We start from the raw sequence: 15,753 nt of genomic DNA on the forward strand, positions 1-15,753 counted from the left end.
TATAAAATAAACATTTTTTAAAATTGCCGAAAAATGGAATGGTTTTCTTAAAAGGAAGGATACGTTAGCCATTTTAGTAATATCTGTTGTTTCAGCTTGGTTTGTCATCATCTTGTTTACATATTTCTGGCTCAAGAAGAAGAAGAAGAAAAGGGGTAAGAAGCAAGACTTTGTATGATGTTTTGTGCCTATCTATGTATATTCATACCTTTGATTTGAGTAAGCATTAAGCATTCTGGTTTCATCATTTTGATGGCAGTGAGGAACAAATGGAACAAAAGGTGGCTTGATACAATTGGCACAGTGGAAAATCATTTCGAAGGTAGCATGAGTCATCAAGAGATTGCTTTTTTCAATCTGAGCACTATACTTGCTGCAACTAACAGTTTCTCTCCAGCTAACAAACTAGGGCAAGGTGGTTTTGGTGTGGTTTATAAGGTGAATATATATAACTTATGTGCAAATGTCTAAAACTATGTACATGTGCTTGTCTTCGTCTCTAGTTGTTGTGAGATTCTAAATGTGAAAACATGGCTGTAGGGTAAATTGTCTAATGGAAAGGAAGTTGCTGTGAAAAGACTTTCAAAAGATTCGGGGCAAGGAATAGATGAATTTAAAAATGAAGTTTTATTGATTGCAAAACTTCAACATCAGAATTTGGTGAAACTCCTAGGATGCTGTATTCAGGGAGAGGAACCGATGCTAGTTTATGAATACATGCCAAACAAAAGCTTGGACTCCTTTCTTTTCAGTAAGTCCTGTGTATATTCTACTTTATTTAGCATTGTATTCCACAAGTTGTCTAATTCCATTTGGTTCAACAATATGAGTGATGGACATTGAATGCATAAATTGGCACTGATTCAATTGGAAATCATTTGTTAGATGAAACAAGAAGGTCAATCTTGGATTGGAGAAAACGCTTTGATATTATCGTTGGGATTGCTCGTGGAATCTTATATATTCACCAAGATTCTAGATTGAAAATTATCCATAGAAATCTAAAAACCAGCAATATCCTATTGGATGAAGAAATGAATCCAAAAATTTCAGATTTTGGCCTAGCTAGAATCTTCAAAGGCGACCAAACTCATGAGAAGACAAACAGAATAGTTGGAACATTGTAAGTATACCTACACACTCGTGACTAGACACACAGAACCACTGCTAAGAATACCTTTGTATCTTACATTAATTTGAAAGGAGCATTATAACTATTTTTTTTTCTATCTGTTTTTCATATGCAGTGGGTACATGTCTCCAGAATATGTGGTATTTGGAAAGTTTTCAACGAAATCTGATGTCTTTAGTTTTGGCATCATATTATTAGAGATTATTACAGGGAAAAGGAACAATAGCTTTTATCAAGAGGATTTTTACCCAAGCATGATAGGAAAAGTAAGTTAAAAAGATATGGGTAAATTATATTAATCATCATTGAATTTTACATTGATTTTCTTTGTTGTCATAAAACTAGAACTTGTTGCAATTTAGTAACTGAAATTCGATTTTGTTGCAATTAGTTTCCTGACTTCAGTGGGAAACCACCAGAAATCTGACATGGCATTCAATTTGGGGCTGGTTTTGTAAGGCTTCTTCAATTTGATTTTTGATCTAGACCTCATTTTTAGTATCTATCTTGACTTGTATATCATCTTAGATGTCCAATGAAATTCTTACCAAAATCACCACTGTCAAGTCAGCATGCACTAGTTGAAAAAAAAAATAATAATAAAACTAGTGATCAAATTATGAAAATTTGAATTTTTATGACCACAATAAAGAAATCCTTGTAAAATTCAGTGAGCATAAAAATATTTTACCCTTGAAGATACTTATAATAACTAATTATTTTCCGAATTGTAATAATTTGTTTTTGGGTTCATCTAATGATGAGATGTTATAGATATGGCATTTATGGAGAGAAGAGAGAGCATGGGAGATGGTTGATTCATCACTAAAGCATTCTTGTTCTCCTGATGAAGTATTGAGATGCATCCAAATTGGGCTCTTATGCGTGCAAGAAGATATAATGGAAAGACCGACCATGTCAGCTGTCGTTCTAATGTTAAATAGCGAAATTAGTCTTCCTTCTCCTAAGCAACCTGCATTCACTTTCAGAAAGTCTAGTATTATTAGTTCTAGCTCATTAGAACCAAAAGAAAGATTTTGTTCTGTGGATGAGGAGACAATTACTCAGGTTGTATGTCGTTGAATATCTCTCTCATCAATTACATAAATTTTTAGTATAGAGATTCAAAATATGCTTCTTCTAATATTATTTTTTTTTGTTTAGACTTAATTCGTCATGAAATTGAATCCAAAACACAAATATATGTAAAATTTATATAATTTTTCTGTATAAATATTATAAAGTTAGTCCTTAAAAAGGAATATAAAAAATTGTCCAGTTACAATTTTTTTTAGATGATGTGAGAGTTTGTTTTTATAACATGTGGCATTATACTACAAATTATTGAAAGCCCGTAAAGTTATATGTCATTCAAATGTTTATCTATTATAATTAGTACATTTTTAATTCATTTAAATAATAAATGAATTAAATTATTGTATTTACAAAAGGAGTTTTGAAATTCGAGCTTTAATTTTATGTGAAAATTACTAAAAATGCCAAGGGCTTGATAATGTCAAGGGCTACTGAATATGAGCCACTAATGCGACGGGACAGGATGATTACGTGAATATAAATGAAAGGTAAAAACTTTTTATTTTAGTTAAATTAATTAATTAATTAATTTTTATATTTTAAAAAATATAATTGTTTTGTTTTTTTTTTTAAATTTTTATGAATTAATTAATTAGTGTTTATATTTTAATGAGAAATAAAAATTTTGTTATAATGAAGAATAAATTTGAATTTATATTTTTTTTAAATTATTTAAGTATAATTTCATTCAAGTTCTTGGCACCATTTTTATGTTTTCTCTATTGAAAATCAATTTTTTTAGATTATCGCCTTAATCATTTGAAAATCTATATCAACTAACACTTTATCGAGTATTGTTTTTCAATAGAGAAAATGTAAAAATATAGCGCAAAGAATTAAATGAAAATACTAGAATAATTTTTAAAAATTGTAAATTTAGATTTAGTTTTCATACAAAAACATTTTTATTTTTAATCTAGGAATATATTTTTTAAATATAGAAACTAATTAATTTTACTAAAATAGAATACTAAATAGTTGTTTGACTAGACCAAAATTTATTTGAGTAACAAAAAAATTGATAAAAGAACTAAATAGTTTGATGAAATATCGACTAAATAATGTATTTTTCAAAATATAATGATCAAATAGTTAATTTCATTAAAATGCAAGAGTTAAATAGTAATTTTCTTTAAATAGGAAAGCCAATTTGATTGCGTTTTTTAATTGTTTTTTTTTCCTCCAGCAATGTTTGTATGATGCAAAAACTTGTTATGAAAATACTAGGATAAACTATAATTTAATAACTAAGGTTTGACAAAACTTATAATTTAATTTTTTTATTTTTAAAGCTAAGTAATTTAGTCTCTAACATTTGATAAAACTTACAATTTTGTCCCCACTATTAAAATTTCAGTTAAGTTATTATTAATTCTTGTAAAAATGACCAAAATATCCTTAACTCTATTTTTAATATAAAATAATTTAATTCCTAAAATTTTATTTTATTGATAATTTAATCTTTGAGATTTAGTTAAACCTATATATTAGTCCCTGTAATTTTAAAATCAAGCAATTCAGTCCTAGAAGTTTTAATAAATCTACAAGTAAATTCCTATAATTAGAATTACAGTTAATTTCTCATTAAATTTAACAAAAAATCAACATGTTTTTAACTCTATTTATAATTTGAAAATAATTTAATTTTTAAAATTTTACTTTCATGGCAATTTTGTCCATATGCATATTTTTTTCTTTTTTTATGTAAAAAAATATAATATAATATATAAAAATACTATAAATTGATATATATTAAAATAATAATTACATAAATAGAATTTTACAAATTATAAGGGCTTATTTATAAATAGTTATAATATTTAAGGATATTTGTAAAATATGTGGATAATTTTGTAATTAATCAAAATTTTAAGTTCCTTAAAGTAATTAATTCATATTTTAATAATTTAAACTTAAAATTTTTTAATTTTATGGGACTCACATTTTAAAAATACAAGGACTAAATTATCAATAAAAAAAATTTAAAAGACTAAATTATTAAAAAAAATTTAGGAATTAAATTATTTTAAGATTAAAAATAAAAATAAGGGTATTTTTGTTATTTTTGTTAAATTAACAGTAATTTAATGGGATTATAGCAATAAGAACTAAATTGTAGGTTTTGTCAAATTTCAGCACTAAATTACTTATTTTTAAAAATATAAAAATTAAGTTATAAATTTTTTCGAACCTTAGAAACTAAATCATAATTTACCCAAAATACTAATTTAATTGACGTTTTCTAATATACTCTATTTTAACAAATTATTTTAGTTTCATAACATATTGATAAATTTTTTTAACAATGAATCCAAATTTTTTGTATTTTAATTTTTTTTAACCCTTCAAATATTATGAAAAAAATTATTATTTCCTTTTATAATGTAACATCATATAATATATATATATATATATATATATATATATATATATATATATATATATATATATATATATAATTATTCAATAAAAATGACAAGAGAATTATTATTCAAAGAAATGACTAGAAAATTTATAACTTGAGTGATAAGTTCATCCGGTTAGAATTTTATTGGTTTAATATTATATTTTTATATAAATATACTTAATAATAATATTTAAAATTTAAATATTTTTTATATAAAACTTAGAAAGATAATTGAAATATATGCATATATAATCTAATAAATATTGTTTCAAAAAAAAAATCTAATAAATATTAAAATATTGATTTTAAAAATTAAAAATTAATTAATCAAACATATTTATTTATATTAATAAGCTTTATATTTAATTAATTTGTATTTAGGTAACATATATTTAATTATTTTTTTAATAATCTAATATGAGGAGAAATTATTCCATGTACATGCGTTCATAGTAATGAGACAAAAAGTGAAATCCACCGTAATACAAGAGCCTCAGCACAGATAATCTTTTCTTGGAAAATTTCTCCTCCTTTCTTTTTAATTTATCTAAGTAGAATACAATCTAATATTATTTTTTATATATACTATTTTTTAAATAAATAAAATTTTTATATATTATTTTTTAAAATAAATAAAATTCAAATATTTTATAAAGTTTTAATTTTCTGAAAAATTATTAATAAAATTATTTTTATATAAATTATTAATTAAAAAATATAAAATTAAACAGATTTCGTATTTCTTATTTTATAGGAAAAGTGACATAACCTTATTTTTATAAGTGTATATTAGTTTGGTAATATTGGCTGGCTTAGTGGAATTGGAAATTCCACCTCTTTTAAATAAAATATGGAAGAGGAGAGGGAGCTCCTCTCACTGCGTTTGCTTCGTTGGGTTTCATGGAACGCAGTCCAAATATTCGGTAAAATGTCACAATGAGTAGGGATTCTGCTGTAGGGTTTAATGGACCTCGTCCATTCTCTTCCTCCGTTGTTTTTGGCTTGCAAGCTCATTTTCCTCCACGTTAGTGCATTTGGTTCAATGGACACGTTTCTTCAGTCTGCAGTGTTCAAAAGTAGGCTACTATTGTCAATGTTCGTTGGTGAAGAAGACAAGAAATATAGTTTACTTGTCAAAAGTCTTAGCTCTTTTCTAGGTTAAAAATATGACCAAATCCCACATAAGTTTCACTTCAATGAAGATTACAAAACCAGAATGGATTTTCGAAAGTTGTTCCTGCATTCTTCTCTTCTAGTCCTCCATTTCGCATTTTCTTCTTCCAAAGACACCATAACTATAAACCAAACCATTCATGATGGTGACTTTCTGATCTCTAGAGAAAATAATTTTGCATTAGGATTCTTTAGCCCCGGAAGTTCCAGGTTTAGATATCTTGGAATCTGGTTCCGTAAAGTCCGAGAGCAAACTGTAGTGTGGGTAGCAAATAGGGATGATCCAATCAATGGTTCCTCGGGAGTTCTATCAATTGACCAATATGGAAATCTCGTTCTCCATAGCTACCATAACTTGAAGGTTCCTGTATGGTCTACAAATGTCTCAGTGGAGGCTACAGATACTTGTGTTGTAGCTCAGCTCTTGGATACAGGAAATTTGGTTTTGTTCGACGATAGAAGTAAAAGTACTGTGTGGGAAAGCTTTGATCATCCTACGGATACTATGCTGCCAGGAATGAAACTTGGGTTGGACCGAAGGACAGGCATGAACCGGTTCCTGATATCTTGGAGATCAGCAGCTGACCCCGGAACTGGAAACTTCTCACTTCAGATCAACCCAAAAGGATCACCACAGGTCTTTATCTACTGGGGTACAAAATATATTTGGCGAGGCTTTCCTTGGCCCTGGAAATATTATGCATATATATTCAATGCTAGTTTTGTCAACAATCAAAATGAGACATATGCGGCATACTCTGTTTCTGATGCTTCCGCTATCCTAAGGTTAATGTTGGACTATTCAGGACTTCTCAAGAAAATAATTTGGCAAGAAAAAGATGGCAAATGGAATGAATTCCAGTCGACGCCAAGATCTCCATGTGATCCATATGGGCATTGTGGTACCTATGGAATATGTGATCCTGAATTTCTTAGTCGAAGATTTGAATGTGATTGTTTACCGGGGTATGAACCCAAGTCCCCAAGGGACTGGCATATTCTAAAAGATGCATCAGGCGGGTGTGTCAGGAAGCGGCTAGAGTCTACCTCATTATGTGGCCATGGGGAAGGATTTGTGAAAGTGGCAAATGTTAAAGTACCTGACACTTCAGCAGCAGTTTGGGTAAGCATGAATATGAGTCCAAGGGACTGTGAAAGGAATTGCAGGAGGAATTGTTCATGCTCTGCATATGCAAGCATAGATATTGCTGGGAAGGAGACTGGCTGTTTGACATGGTATGGCAAATTGATGGACACTGCACACGATAGGGAAGAGGGAAATGATATTTATGTTCGTGTTGATGCAGTCGAATTAGGTAATGTATTTTTGCCTTCGACAAATTTTGAACAAAACCAATGTGTATAATCAGGTGACAAATTGGATAATCAGCGTTGCATGAATTGTTTGTGCTTATGTTCTATCATTATACCTTGCCTTTTAACTTCCTTTTCTTTTCCTCTTTGATGGAACAATGATAAATTCTTTTCCCTACTCACACAGCTGAAATTGCCGAAAAATGGAATGGTTTTCTTAAAAGGAAGGATATGTTAGCCATTTTAGTAATATCTGTTGTTTCAGCTTGGTTTGTCATCATCTTGTTTACATATTTGTGGCTCAAGAAGAAGAAGAAAAGGGGTAAGAAACAAGATTTTGTATGATGTTTTGTGCCTATCTATGTATATTCATACCTTTGATTTGAGTAAGCATTAAGCATTCTGGTTTCATCATTTTGATGGCAGTGAGGAACAAATGGAACAAAAGGTGGCTTGATACAATTGGCACAGTGGAAAATCAAGTCGAAGGTAGCATGAGTCATCCAGAGATTGCTTTTTTCAATCTGAGCACTATACTTGCTGCAACTAACAGTTTCTCTCCAGCTAACAAACTAGGGCAAGGTGGTTTTGGTGTGGTTTATAAGGTGCATATATATAACTTATGTGCAAATGTCTAAAACTATGTACATGTGCTTGTCTTCGTCTCTAGTTGTTGTGAGATTCTAAATGTGAAAACATGACTGTAGGGTAAATTGTCTAATGGAAAGGAAGTTGCTGTGAAAAGACTTTCAAAAGATTCAGGGCAAGGAATAGATGAATTTAAAAATGAAGTTTTATTGATTGCAAAACTTCAACATCAGAATTTGGTGAAACTCCTAGGATGTTGTATCCAGGGAGAGGAACCGATGCTAGTTTATGAATACATGCCAAACAAAAGCTTGGACTCCTTTCTTTTCAGTAAGTCCTGTGTATATTCTACTTTATTTAGCATTGTATTCCACAAGTTGTCTAATTCCATTTGGTTCAACAATATGAGTGATGGACATTGAATGCATAAATTGGCACTGATTCAATTGGAAATCATTTGTTAGATGAAACAAGAAGGTCAATCTTGGATTGGAGAAAACGCTTTGATATTATCGTTGGGATTGCTCGTGGAATCTTATATATTCACCAAGATTCTAGGTTGAAAATTATCCATAGAGATCTAAAAACCAGCAATATCCTATTGGATGAAGAAATGAATCCAAAAATTTCAGATTTTGGCCTAGCTAGAATCTTCAAAGGCGACCAAACTCATGAGAAGACAAACAGAATAGTTGGAACATTGTAAGTATACCTACACACTCAGTGACTAGACACACGGAACCCTTGCTAAGAATACCTTTGTATCTTACATTAATTTGAAAGGAGCATTATAACTATTTTTTTCTATCTATTTTCATGTGCAGTGGGTACATGTCTCCAGAATATGTGGTATTTGGAAAGTTTTCAACGAAATCTGATGTCTTTAGTTTTGGCATCATATTATTAGAGATTATTACAGGGAAAAGGAACAATAGCTTTTATCAAGAGGATTTTTACCCAAGCATGATAGGAAAAGTAAGTTAAAAAGATATGGGTAAATTATATTAATCATCATTGAATTTTACATTGATTTTCTTTGTGGTCATAAAACTAGAACTTGTTGCAATTTTGTAACTAAAATTCGATTTTGTTGCAATTAGTTTCCTGACTTCAGTGGGAAACCACCAGAAATCTGACATGGCATTCAATTTGAGGCTGGTTTTGTAAGGCTTCTTCAATTTGATTTTTGATCTAGACCTCATTTTTAGTATCTATCTTGACTTGTATATCATCTTAGATGTCCAATGAAATTCTTACCAAAATCACCACTGTCAAGTCAGCATGCACTAGTTGAAAGAAAAATAAATAAATAAAACTAGTGATCAAATTATGAAAAGTTGAATTTTTATGACCACAATAAAGAAATCCTTGTAAAATTCAGTGAGCATAAAAATATTTTACCCTTGAAGATACTTATAGTAACTAATTATTTTTCGAATTGTAATAATTTGTTTATGGGTTCATCTAACGATGAGATGTTATAGATATGGCATTTATGGAGAGAAGAGAGAGCATGGGAGATGGTTGATTCATCACTAAAGCATTCTTGTTCTCCTGATGAAGTATTGAGATGCATCCAAATTGGGCTCTTATGCGTGCAAGAAGATATAATGGAAAGACCGACCATGTCAGCTGTCGTTCTAATGTTAAATAGCGAAATTAGTCTTCCTTCTCCTAAGCAACCTGCATTCACTTTCAGAAAGTCTAGTATTATTAGTTCTAGCTCATTAGAACCAAAAGAAAGATTTTGTTCTGTGGATGAGGAGACAATTACTGAGGTTGTATGTCGTTGAATATCTCTCTCCTCAATTACATAAATTTTTAGCATAGAGATTCAAAATATGCTTCTTCTGATATTATTATTTTTTTTGTTTAGACTTAATTCGTCATGAAATTGAATCCAAAACACAAATATATGTGAAATTTATATAATTTTTCTGTATAAATATTATAAAGTTAGTCCTTAAAAAGGAATATAAAAAATTGTCCAGTTACAATTTTTTTAGATGATGTGAGAGTTTGTTTTTATTACATGTGGCATTATACTACAAATTATTGAAAGCCCATAAAGTTATATGTCATTCAAATGTTTATTTATTATAATTAGTACATTTTTAATTCATTTAAATAATAAATGAATTAAATTATTGTATTTACAAAAGGAGTTTTGAAATTCGAGCTTTAATTTTATGTGAAAATTACTAAAAATGCCAAGGGCTACTGAAAATGAGCCACTAATGCGACGGGACAGGATGATTACGTGAATATAAATGAAAGGTAAAAAATTTTTATTTTAGTTAAATTAATTAATTAATTAATTAATTTTTATATTTTAAAAAATATAATTGTTTTGTTTTTTTTTAAAAATTTTTATGAATTAATTAATTAGTGTTTATATTTTAATGAGAAATAGAAATTTTGTTATAATGAAGAATAAATTTGAATTTATATTTTTTTTTAAATTATTTAAGTATAATTCCATTCAAGTTCTTGGCACATTTTTATGTTTTCTCTATTGAAAATCAATATTTTTAGATTATCGCCTTAATTATTTGAAAATCTATATCAACTATGTAACACCCCAAAATTTTATTATTTATGAGTATTTTTGGTATTTTAATTTTATTTGAATTTTAGGAATTTTTTTGAGATTTTTCGGATTTTAAAAATCGGGTTCGATTTTTCGAAAATATAAACTTTGATGATTTTTAAAAATTAATTTAAAGACCACGTGGCAAAACTAAAAATATATTTGGAGTTTACGTATTTTTCTGAGTTTTATGAAATTTTTTCGGAATTTTTGGACCTCGTTTTCGGTCCCGAGGTAGAGTAAAAATTCAAAATTTTGTGTCCTGAATCGAACCGGCCGAATCGAACCGGACCGGATCGGACCGGTCGAATCGGACCGGTCTCTTCTCTTTTTCTTCCTCCCGCGCGCGACGCTCCCTCCCCTCTTCTCTCTCTCGTTTCTCTCTCCTCGCTGACCACGGCCGTGCCGCCTTGACCCGGCCAGCGGCCGTGCCAAGCCAGCCGGTGTGGCGCCGAGCGGCCGGAAAACGCTGAACGCCCCTGCGCGCGCGCGCGCCGCTCCAGCTTCCCCGGCCAAATCCGGCCGATCCGGCCACCGATTGGACCGAGTCTTGTATCCAAAATCATCTACTCGGCGAGAGCTTTCCATAGACACCAAGAACGCCGAAATCCATCGAGCGGATTGTCCGATTTTTGCTCGGGAAGATTTTAGCCCATTTCAACTTTTGGGCTAGATTTCTCGAAAATCGTGAATCCCACAAGGAAGCGAGGCCACCAAGACGCTCCATTCGTCGAGAGCTTATAGCGACATAAATTTTGAATTTTTCCGACACCGTTTTTGGTGGGTCCCACGAACCGCGGTGTATTTTCGACCATTAAAAGAGCTTAAAAAATTCAGAAAAATAAATGTACAAACCCACGTGTTATGGGCTTCGTGTAGGTATCCTCGATTCTCGGAAATTCGGCGATTGGCCAAGATGCGCAAATTTCGGGCGAACGGACGATTCTGGAAAAGTCTCGAATTGGACCGAGGTTTTGGCTAGCCCCATTGTCGGGCGTCGAGCGCGTTCGAAGTCGGAATCGGCAAAGGTAAACCCGAACCTTGTTTTTTCGTAATTTTCTAGTGCTTAAATAGGATTAAAAATCCATAAAATATTCGTGGTAGCTTAGAAAATTACGATTCTTTTTGCAATAGCTTAGTAATATTGCTAAGGACCGCGGGGCAAAGTTTTATAATTTTTAGAGCTTGTTTGGGCAGTTTTTGCAAAAATGATCAATAATAAGGACTAAATTGAAATTTTGCGTATTGTCATGGATGATTGATTTGATGGGCCCAGGAGGGGCTGTGTGATATGATTGAACTGTTGATATATGGATTGTGAATATAGAAGTGCGTTTTTTTTGCCCTTTTGCAGGTTGGGTAGGTCATAGGTATAGGGGAGACTCTGCCGGATTTTCGGCACGACTTAGGACGTACTTGATCTTTTTCTTTGTTTGTATTGAGTCAAATTTATTAAATAGATGTAATGTAATTGTCAGGTGAGCCGGGACAGCCTTCTTCCTCCGCCCAGCCGCCACAGTAATTTATCGTCAAGTTTGTGAGTAAAATATTAATTTTAATTGTAATTTCGATATTATTATATGTTCAGCATGCCCATGCATCACTTATATGCATATATTTATGTAGTTAAACTCTAGGCACGAATTATGTTGCATTCATAACTGTTAATGTGCCATGAGTGTTGTTGTGGTAATTTGGAGCAGTGTGCGTGCGTTGGCGTGCGTGTGATGTGGTGTGGACTATGGATAGGACGGGGTAGTCACGGCTTGAGTTCTTCGATGGGACCCGTTCCTTCGAGGGGTAGTCACGGCTTGAGTTCTTCGCTGGGACCCTCGATTTGGTTTATTAAGCGAAAGTCCGGCTTGAGTTCTTCGCTGGCACCAGGTTGGATTTAAGAGAGCTGTATAGGGGATCAGCTCCTAATATATTATGATTGATGCTACAGGGTGTGTGAGTGCTCCAAATTACCTTTTTGATGCTATGATGTGAATATGATGTTGATGTTGCATTTCACTCTACAGGGTGCATTAGTTACAGATAGTTATAGAGATTATGGTTAAAATTGATATTTTACTCTCTGAGTCGAACGCTCACTCCTGTTCAAAAATTTTTACAGGCCGCAGGAGGATATTTTATTCTGGGTTAACCTACTTTTATACTTCGCAGGTTGTTTATCGATATTTGTGTAATTTCATTTACTCCTAGAATTTCTGCATGTGTTAGCAGTAATTATTTGAATTTGGTCTGTAATATTATTATCATGTTGGACCTGTAAACTTAATATTTTAAGTCTGTTTTGATGGATTGGATGAGGGAGCTGAGCTCCCATTTATTATTATGTTGATGAGTATGTGGAGGGTGAGCTGAGCTCCCCAATGGATTGTTTATTGTGTTTACAGGTCGGGTGAGTCAAAAACTCCCCGTTGGTAAGTCCATTTTATGGCCGGACTCTGTCCGTTTGTTTTCTTGAAATTGGGCCCAAATGGGCCTCAGCATTGGGTAAATGAACAGTTAGGCTTACTACGGGCCTCGGGGGCTTTAGGCTGGCCCAAGTCCTAGTGCCGGTCCGGCCCATAGGTTGGGTCGTGACAAATGTGGTATCAGAGCTTAGGCTCCAGATTCTTAGGGAATGTTGTCTAAAGTGTTGGGAAGAGTCTACTAGGAGTCACATGCGGAAATATAGGGTCCACATTCGTCTTGCATTGTCATCTTTGCTTCTAGTTTCTGCTCCATATGTTATGTATAAATATGAGTCTATAGAGCTGTGTAATGTGCAGTTTTGAATTTTGTGGGCTAATGCTGCTGAATTTCAGGAAAATGCGTAGAAGCAGGAGAGCTGCCACTGCACCAGAGCCAGATGTGCCTGACGAGGTGTCAGCCACGAGGATGGCGCTGCCAGGAGGCGGGGTAGGAGGCCTAGTGGTGCTCTAGTAGAAGAGCAGCTACCCACGGTCGAAACGATCTTTCATGGCACAGGTCCTATGGACCCCATGGCGGCTACTCTAGGTAGTGCGAGAGAACCATCGACATGATGGCGCAGTATATGGTCCACCCTCCACAGCAGCAGCAGTCCACCGCACCAAGAGAGGAATCTTACAAACAGATCATAAATTTCAAGAAGTTGGTGCCTGGAACTTATGATGTGTCAGACGATGCATATCGGTTTTTAGATTCCTGCATGACGGCGAGAGCAATTCTGATTGGTGATGGAAGACTGATAGAATGTATGCAGCACGTCATGGGGCCTATGCCTAGACAATGGATGAATGACTACGTGTTACCCCGGATGGAGGGTTTGACATGGGCTCAGTTTGTGGAACTATTCATCAATCGGTTTGTGCCAGAAAGCTTCAGAGATCAGAAACAGTGGGCTTTTGAGGCCCTAAGGCGAGAATGGCAGTGCAGTAGATGAATATGCTCTGCAATTTACGGAATTGAGCAGATATGCCCCTACCAGGTAGCTACAGAGACTATGAAGGTGAAGAGGTTCCTAAAGGGGCTTGGCGGGAGGTATGCGAACACTGGCCATGATGTCGTCGATCTTTTGATGTGGTGGTTGATCGAGCAGACAGTTGAGATTAGCTATCTTTGTGGATGACAGCGGAAGAGCAAAGAAAAAGCAGGCGAGGGTTCCTCGGTGTCCCTTCCATGGGTACTCCGGATAGTGGTGGCGAGTAATTACAGAGGAAAGAGTAGGAACAAGAAAAGTGGTTTTAGACACAAACCACGAGGATTGAACCAGTGCAGATCCGGCGGTGGTCACGATTCGAGTCTGGCGATTAGTGCAGCTCAGATCCTCCTTGGCACCTTGTGCACAGTGTGGAAGAGGACATTCAGGACCTTGTTTGATGGGATCAGGAGTATGCTTCATGTGTGGCCAACCGGGTCACTTTGATAGAGAATGCCCCATGTTTAGCTAGCCACAGATGGGGTCACAGGGTTCTGTTGCAAATGTTCCTCGGCTTGATTGTATCCGGCGCTTCCAACATGGCGGCGATCGATTCGATGGCCACAGGGCGAGGACAAGGGGACGTGGATTTGGAGGCGGTCGGGAGGTAGAAGTCGATGTCGAGTTACGCCACTCGGGGTAGAAGTCAAGCTCGGGTTTTCACCACGACCCACCGGGATGCTCAAGCTTCAAATGCGGTTGTGGCGGGTATTCTTACAGTGCATTCTTATGAGGCTCGTGTTTTGATAGATCCGGGTGCTACGCACTCATTTGTCTCCCCTGTGTTTGCCATGAGGTTGGGTAGAAACCCTACAACTTTAGAGTGCCCTTTGTCAGTAGCTACCCCACTTAGTGACAACATAGATGTAGACATGGTATTTCGGGTAGCCCGGTGGTAGTGGATGGAAAGATCCTCCCGGCAGACTTGGTTCCTCTACGATGAATGGATTTCGATGTAATCACGGGGATGGACTGGTTGGCAACTCATTATGCCACCTTAGGCTGCGGGAACAAAGGTATATTTCCACATACCTGGTGTGGAAGAGTTTAGCTTTGATGGTGACAGGAGCGTGGCTCCATATAATTTGGTGTCAGCGATTAGTGCCAGAAAAATGTTGAGGCGTGGATGCCAAGGGTATTTGGCATTGGTGAGAGATACATCTGTAGAAGATGTCAGCATGGAAAATGTTCCTGTTGTCAGAGAATTCATGGATGTCTTCCCTGAAGAGCTTTCAGGGTTGCCACCAGAAAGGGGAATAGAGTTACGCATTGATGTTATTAGGGTACAAACCCCATATCCATGCCACCTTACGGGATGGCACCAACGAGTGAAAGAGCTGAAGGAGCAACTACAGGAGCTTTTGGACAAGGGTTTCATACGTCCGAGCACTTCACCCTGGGGTGCTCCTGTTCTATTTGTGAGAAAGAAGGATGGGTCATTGAGGTTGTGTATCGACTACAGCAATTTGAACAAGGTATTTGTGAAGAACAAGTATCCACTTCCTCGGATCGATGATTTGTTTGATCGGCTCAAGGAGCTAGATTCTTTTCAAGATAGACTGCGGTCGAGCTACCATCAATTGAGAATCGGGAATGAGGACGTGTCCAAAGCGGCTTTGAGGACAAGATATGGTCATTATGAGTTCTTGGTGATGTCTTTTGGACTCACTAATGCACCAAGACCTTCATGGACTTGATGAGCAGGTGTTCAAGCCATTTTTGGACCCGTTTGTCATCGTATTCATAGATGACATTACAGTATACTCTCGGACCGAGGAAGAACACGTGTGGCACTTGAGGATGGTGTTGCGGACTTTGAGGAGCACGGCTATACGCCAAATTTTGAAATGTGAATTTTGGCTAGAAAGCATCTCATTCTTGGGACACGTGGTTTCTAGAGGCGGTATTCAAGTGGATCCCAAGAAAATTGAAGTCATGGCGATTGGCTTAGGCCTACAACGATCCAGCGAGGTGCGAAGTTTTCACGGGTTTAGTAGCTACTATAG

The 15,753-nt window shown here is 34.7% G+C and overlaps 2 protein-coding genes across 3 annotated transcripts; both read left to right on the top strand.

Moving 5' to 3' along the window:
• Positions 1 to 525: 525 nt before the first annotated feature.
• On the top strand, positions 526 to 2,407 carry LOC131171849 (cysteine-rich receptor-like protein kinase 15). 2 transcript variants are annotated; one of them, XM_058131881.1, is made up of 3 exons: positions 526 to 751; positions 886 to 1,123; positions 1,907 to 2,407. In XM_058131881.1, the coding sequence occupies exons 1-3, from the start codon at positions 700 to 702 to the stop codon at positions 1,959 to 1,961; spliced, it is 345 nt and encodes a 114-aa protein (XP_057987864.1). In that variant the 5' UTR covers positions 526 to 699; the 3' UTR covers positions 1,962 to 2,407. The 2 variants fall into 2 exon arrangements, with proteins under 2 accessions (XP_057987864.1, XP_057987863.1); XM_058131880.1 differs by lacking the exon at positions 1,907 to 2,407 and adding an exon at positions 1,248 to 1,897.
• Positions 2,408 to 5,439: 3,032 nt separating this feature from the next.
• LOC131171846 (G-type lectin S-receptor-like serine/threonine-protein kinase At1g11410) lies at positions 5,440 to 9,641 on the top strand. The gene is made up of 7 exons (XM_058131875.1): positions 5,440 to 7,123; positions 7,309 to 7,443; positions 7,548 to 7,726; positions 7,829 to 8,039; positions 8,174 to 8,411; positions 8,534 to 8,684; positions 9,194 to 9,641. Exons 1-7 carry the CDS (start codon positions 5,851 to 5,853, stop codon positions 9,500 to 9,502), a joined length of 2,496 nt encoding a protein of 831 aa, XP_057987858.1. The 5' UTR covers positions 5,440 to 5,850; the 3' UTR covers positions 9,503 to 9,641.
• The last annotated feature ends 6,112 nt before the right edge of the window (positions 9,642 to 15,753 follow it).

This window comes from Hevea brasiliensis, chromosome 13, assembly GCF_030052815.1.
Source record: "Hevea brasiliensis isolate MT/VB/25A 57/8 chromosome 13, ASM3005281v1, whole genome shotgun sequence".
NCBI lineage: Eukaryota > Viridiplantae > Streptophyta > Magnoliopsida > Malpighiales > Euphorbiaceae > Hevea > Hevea brasiliensis.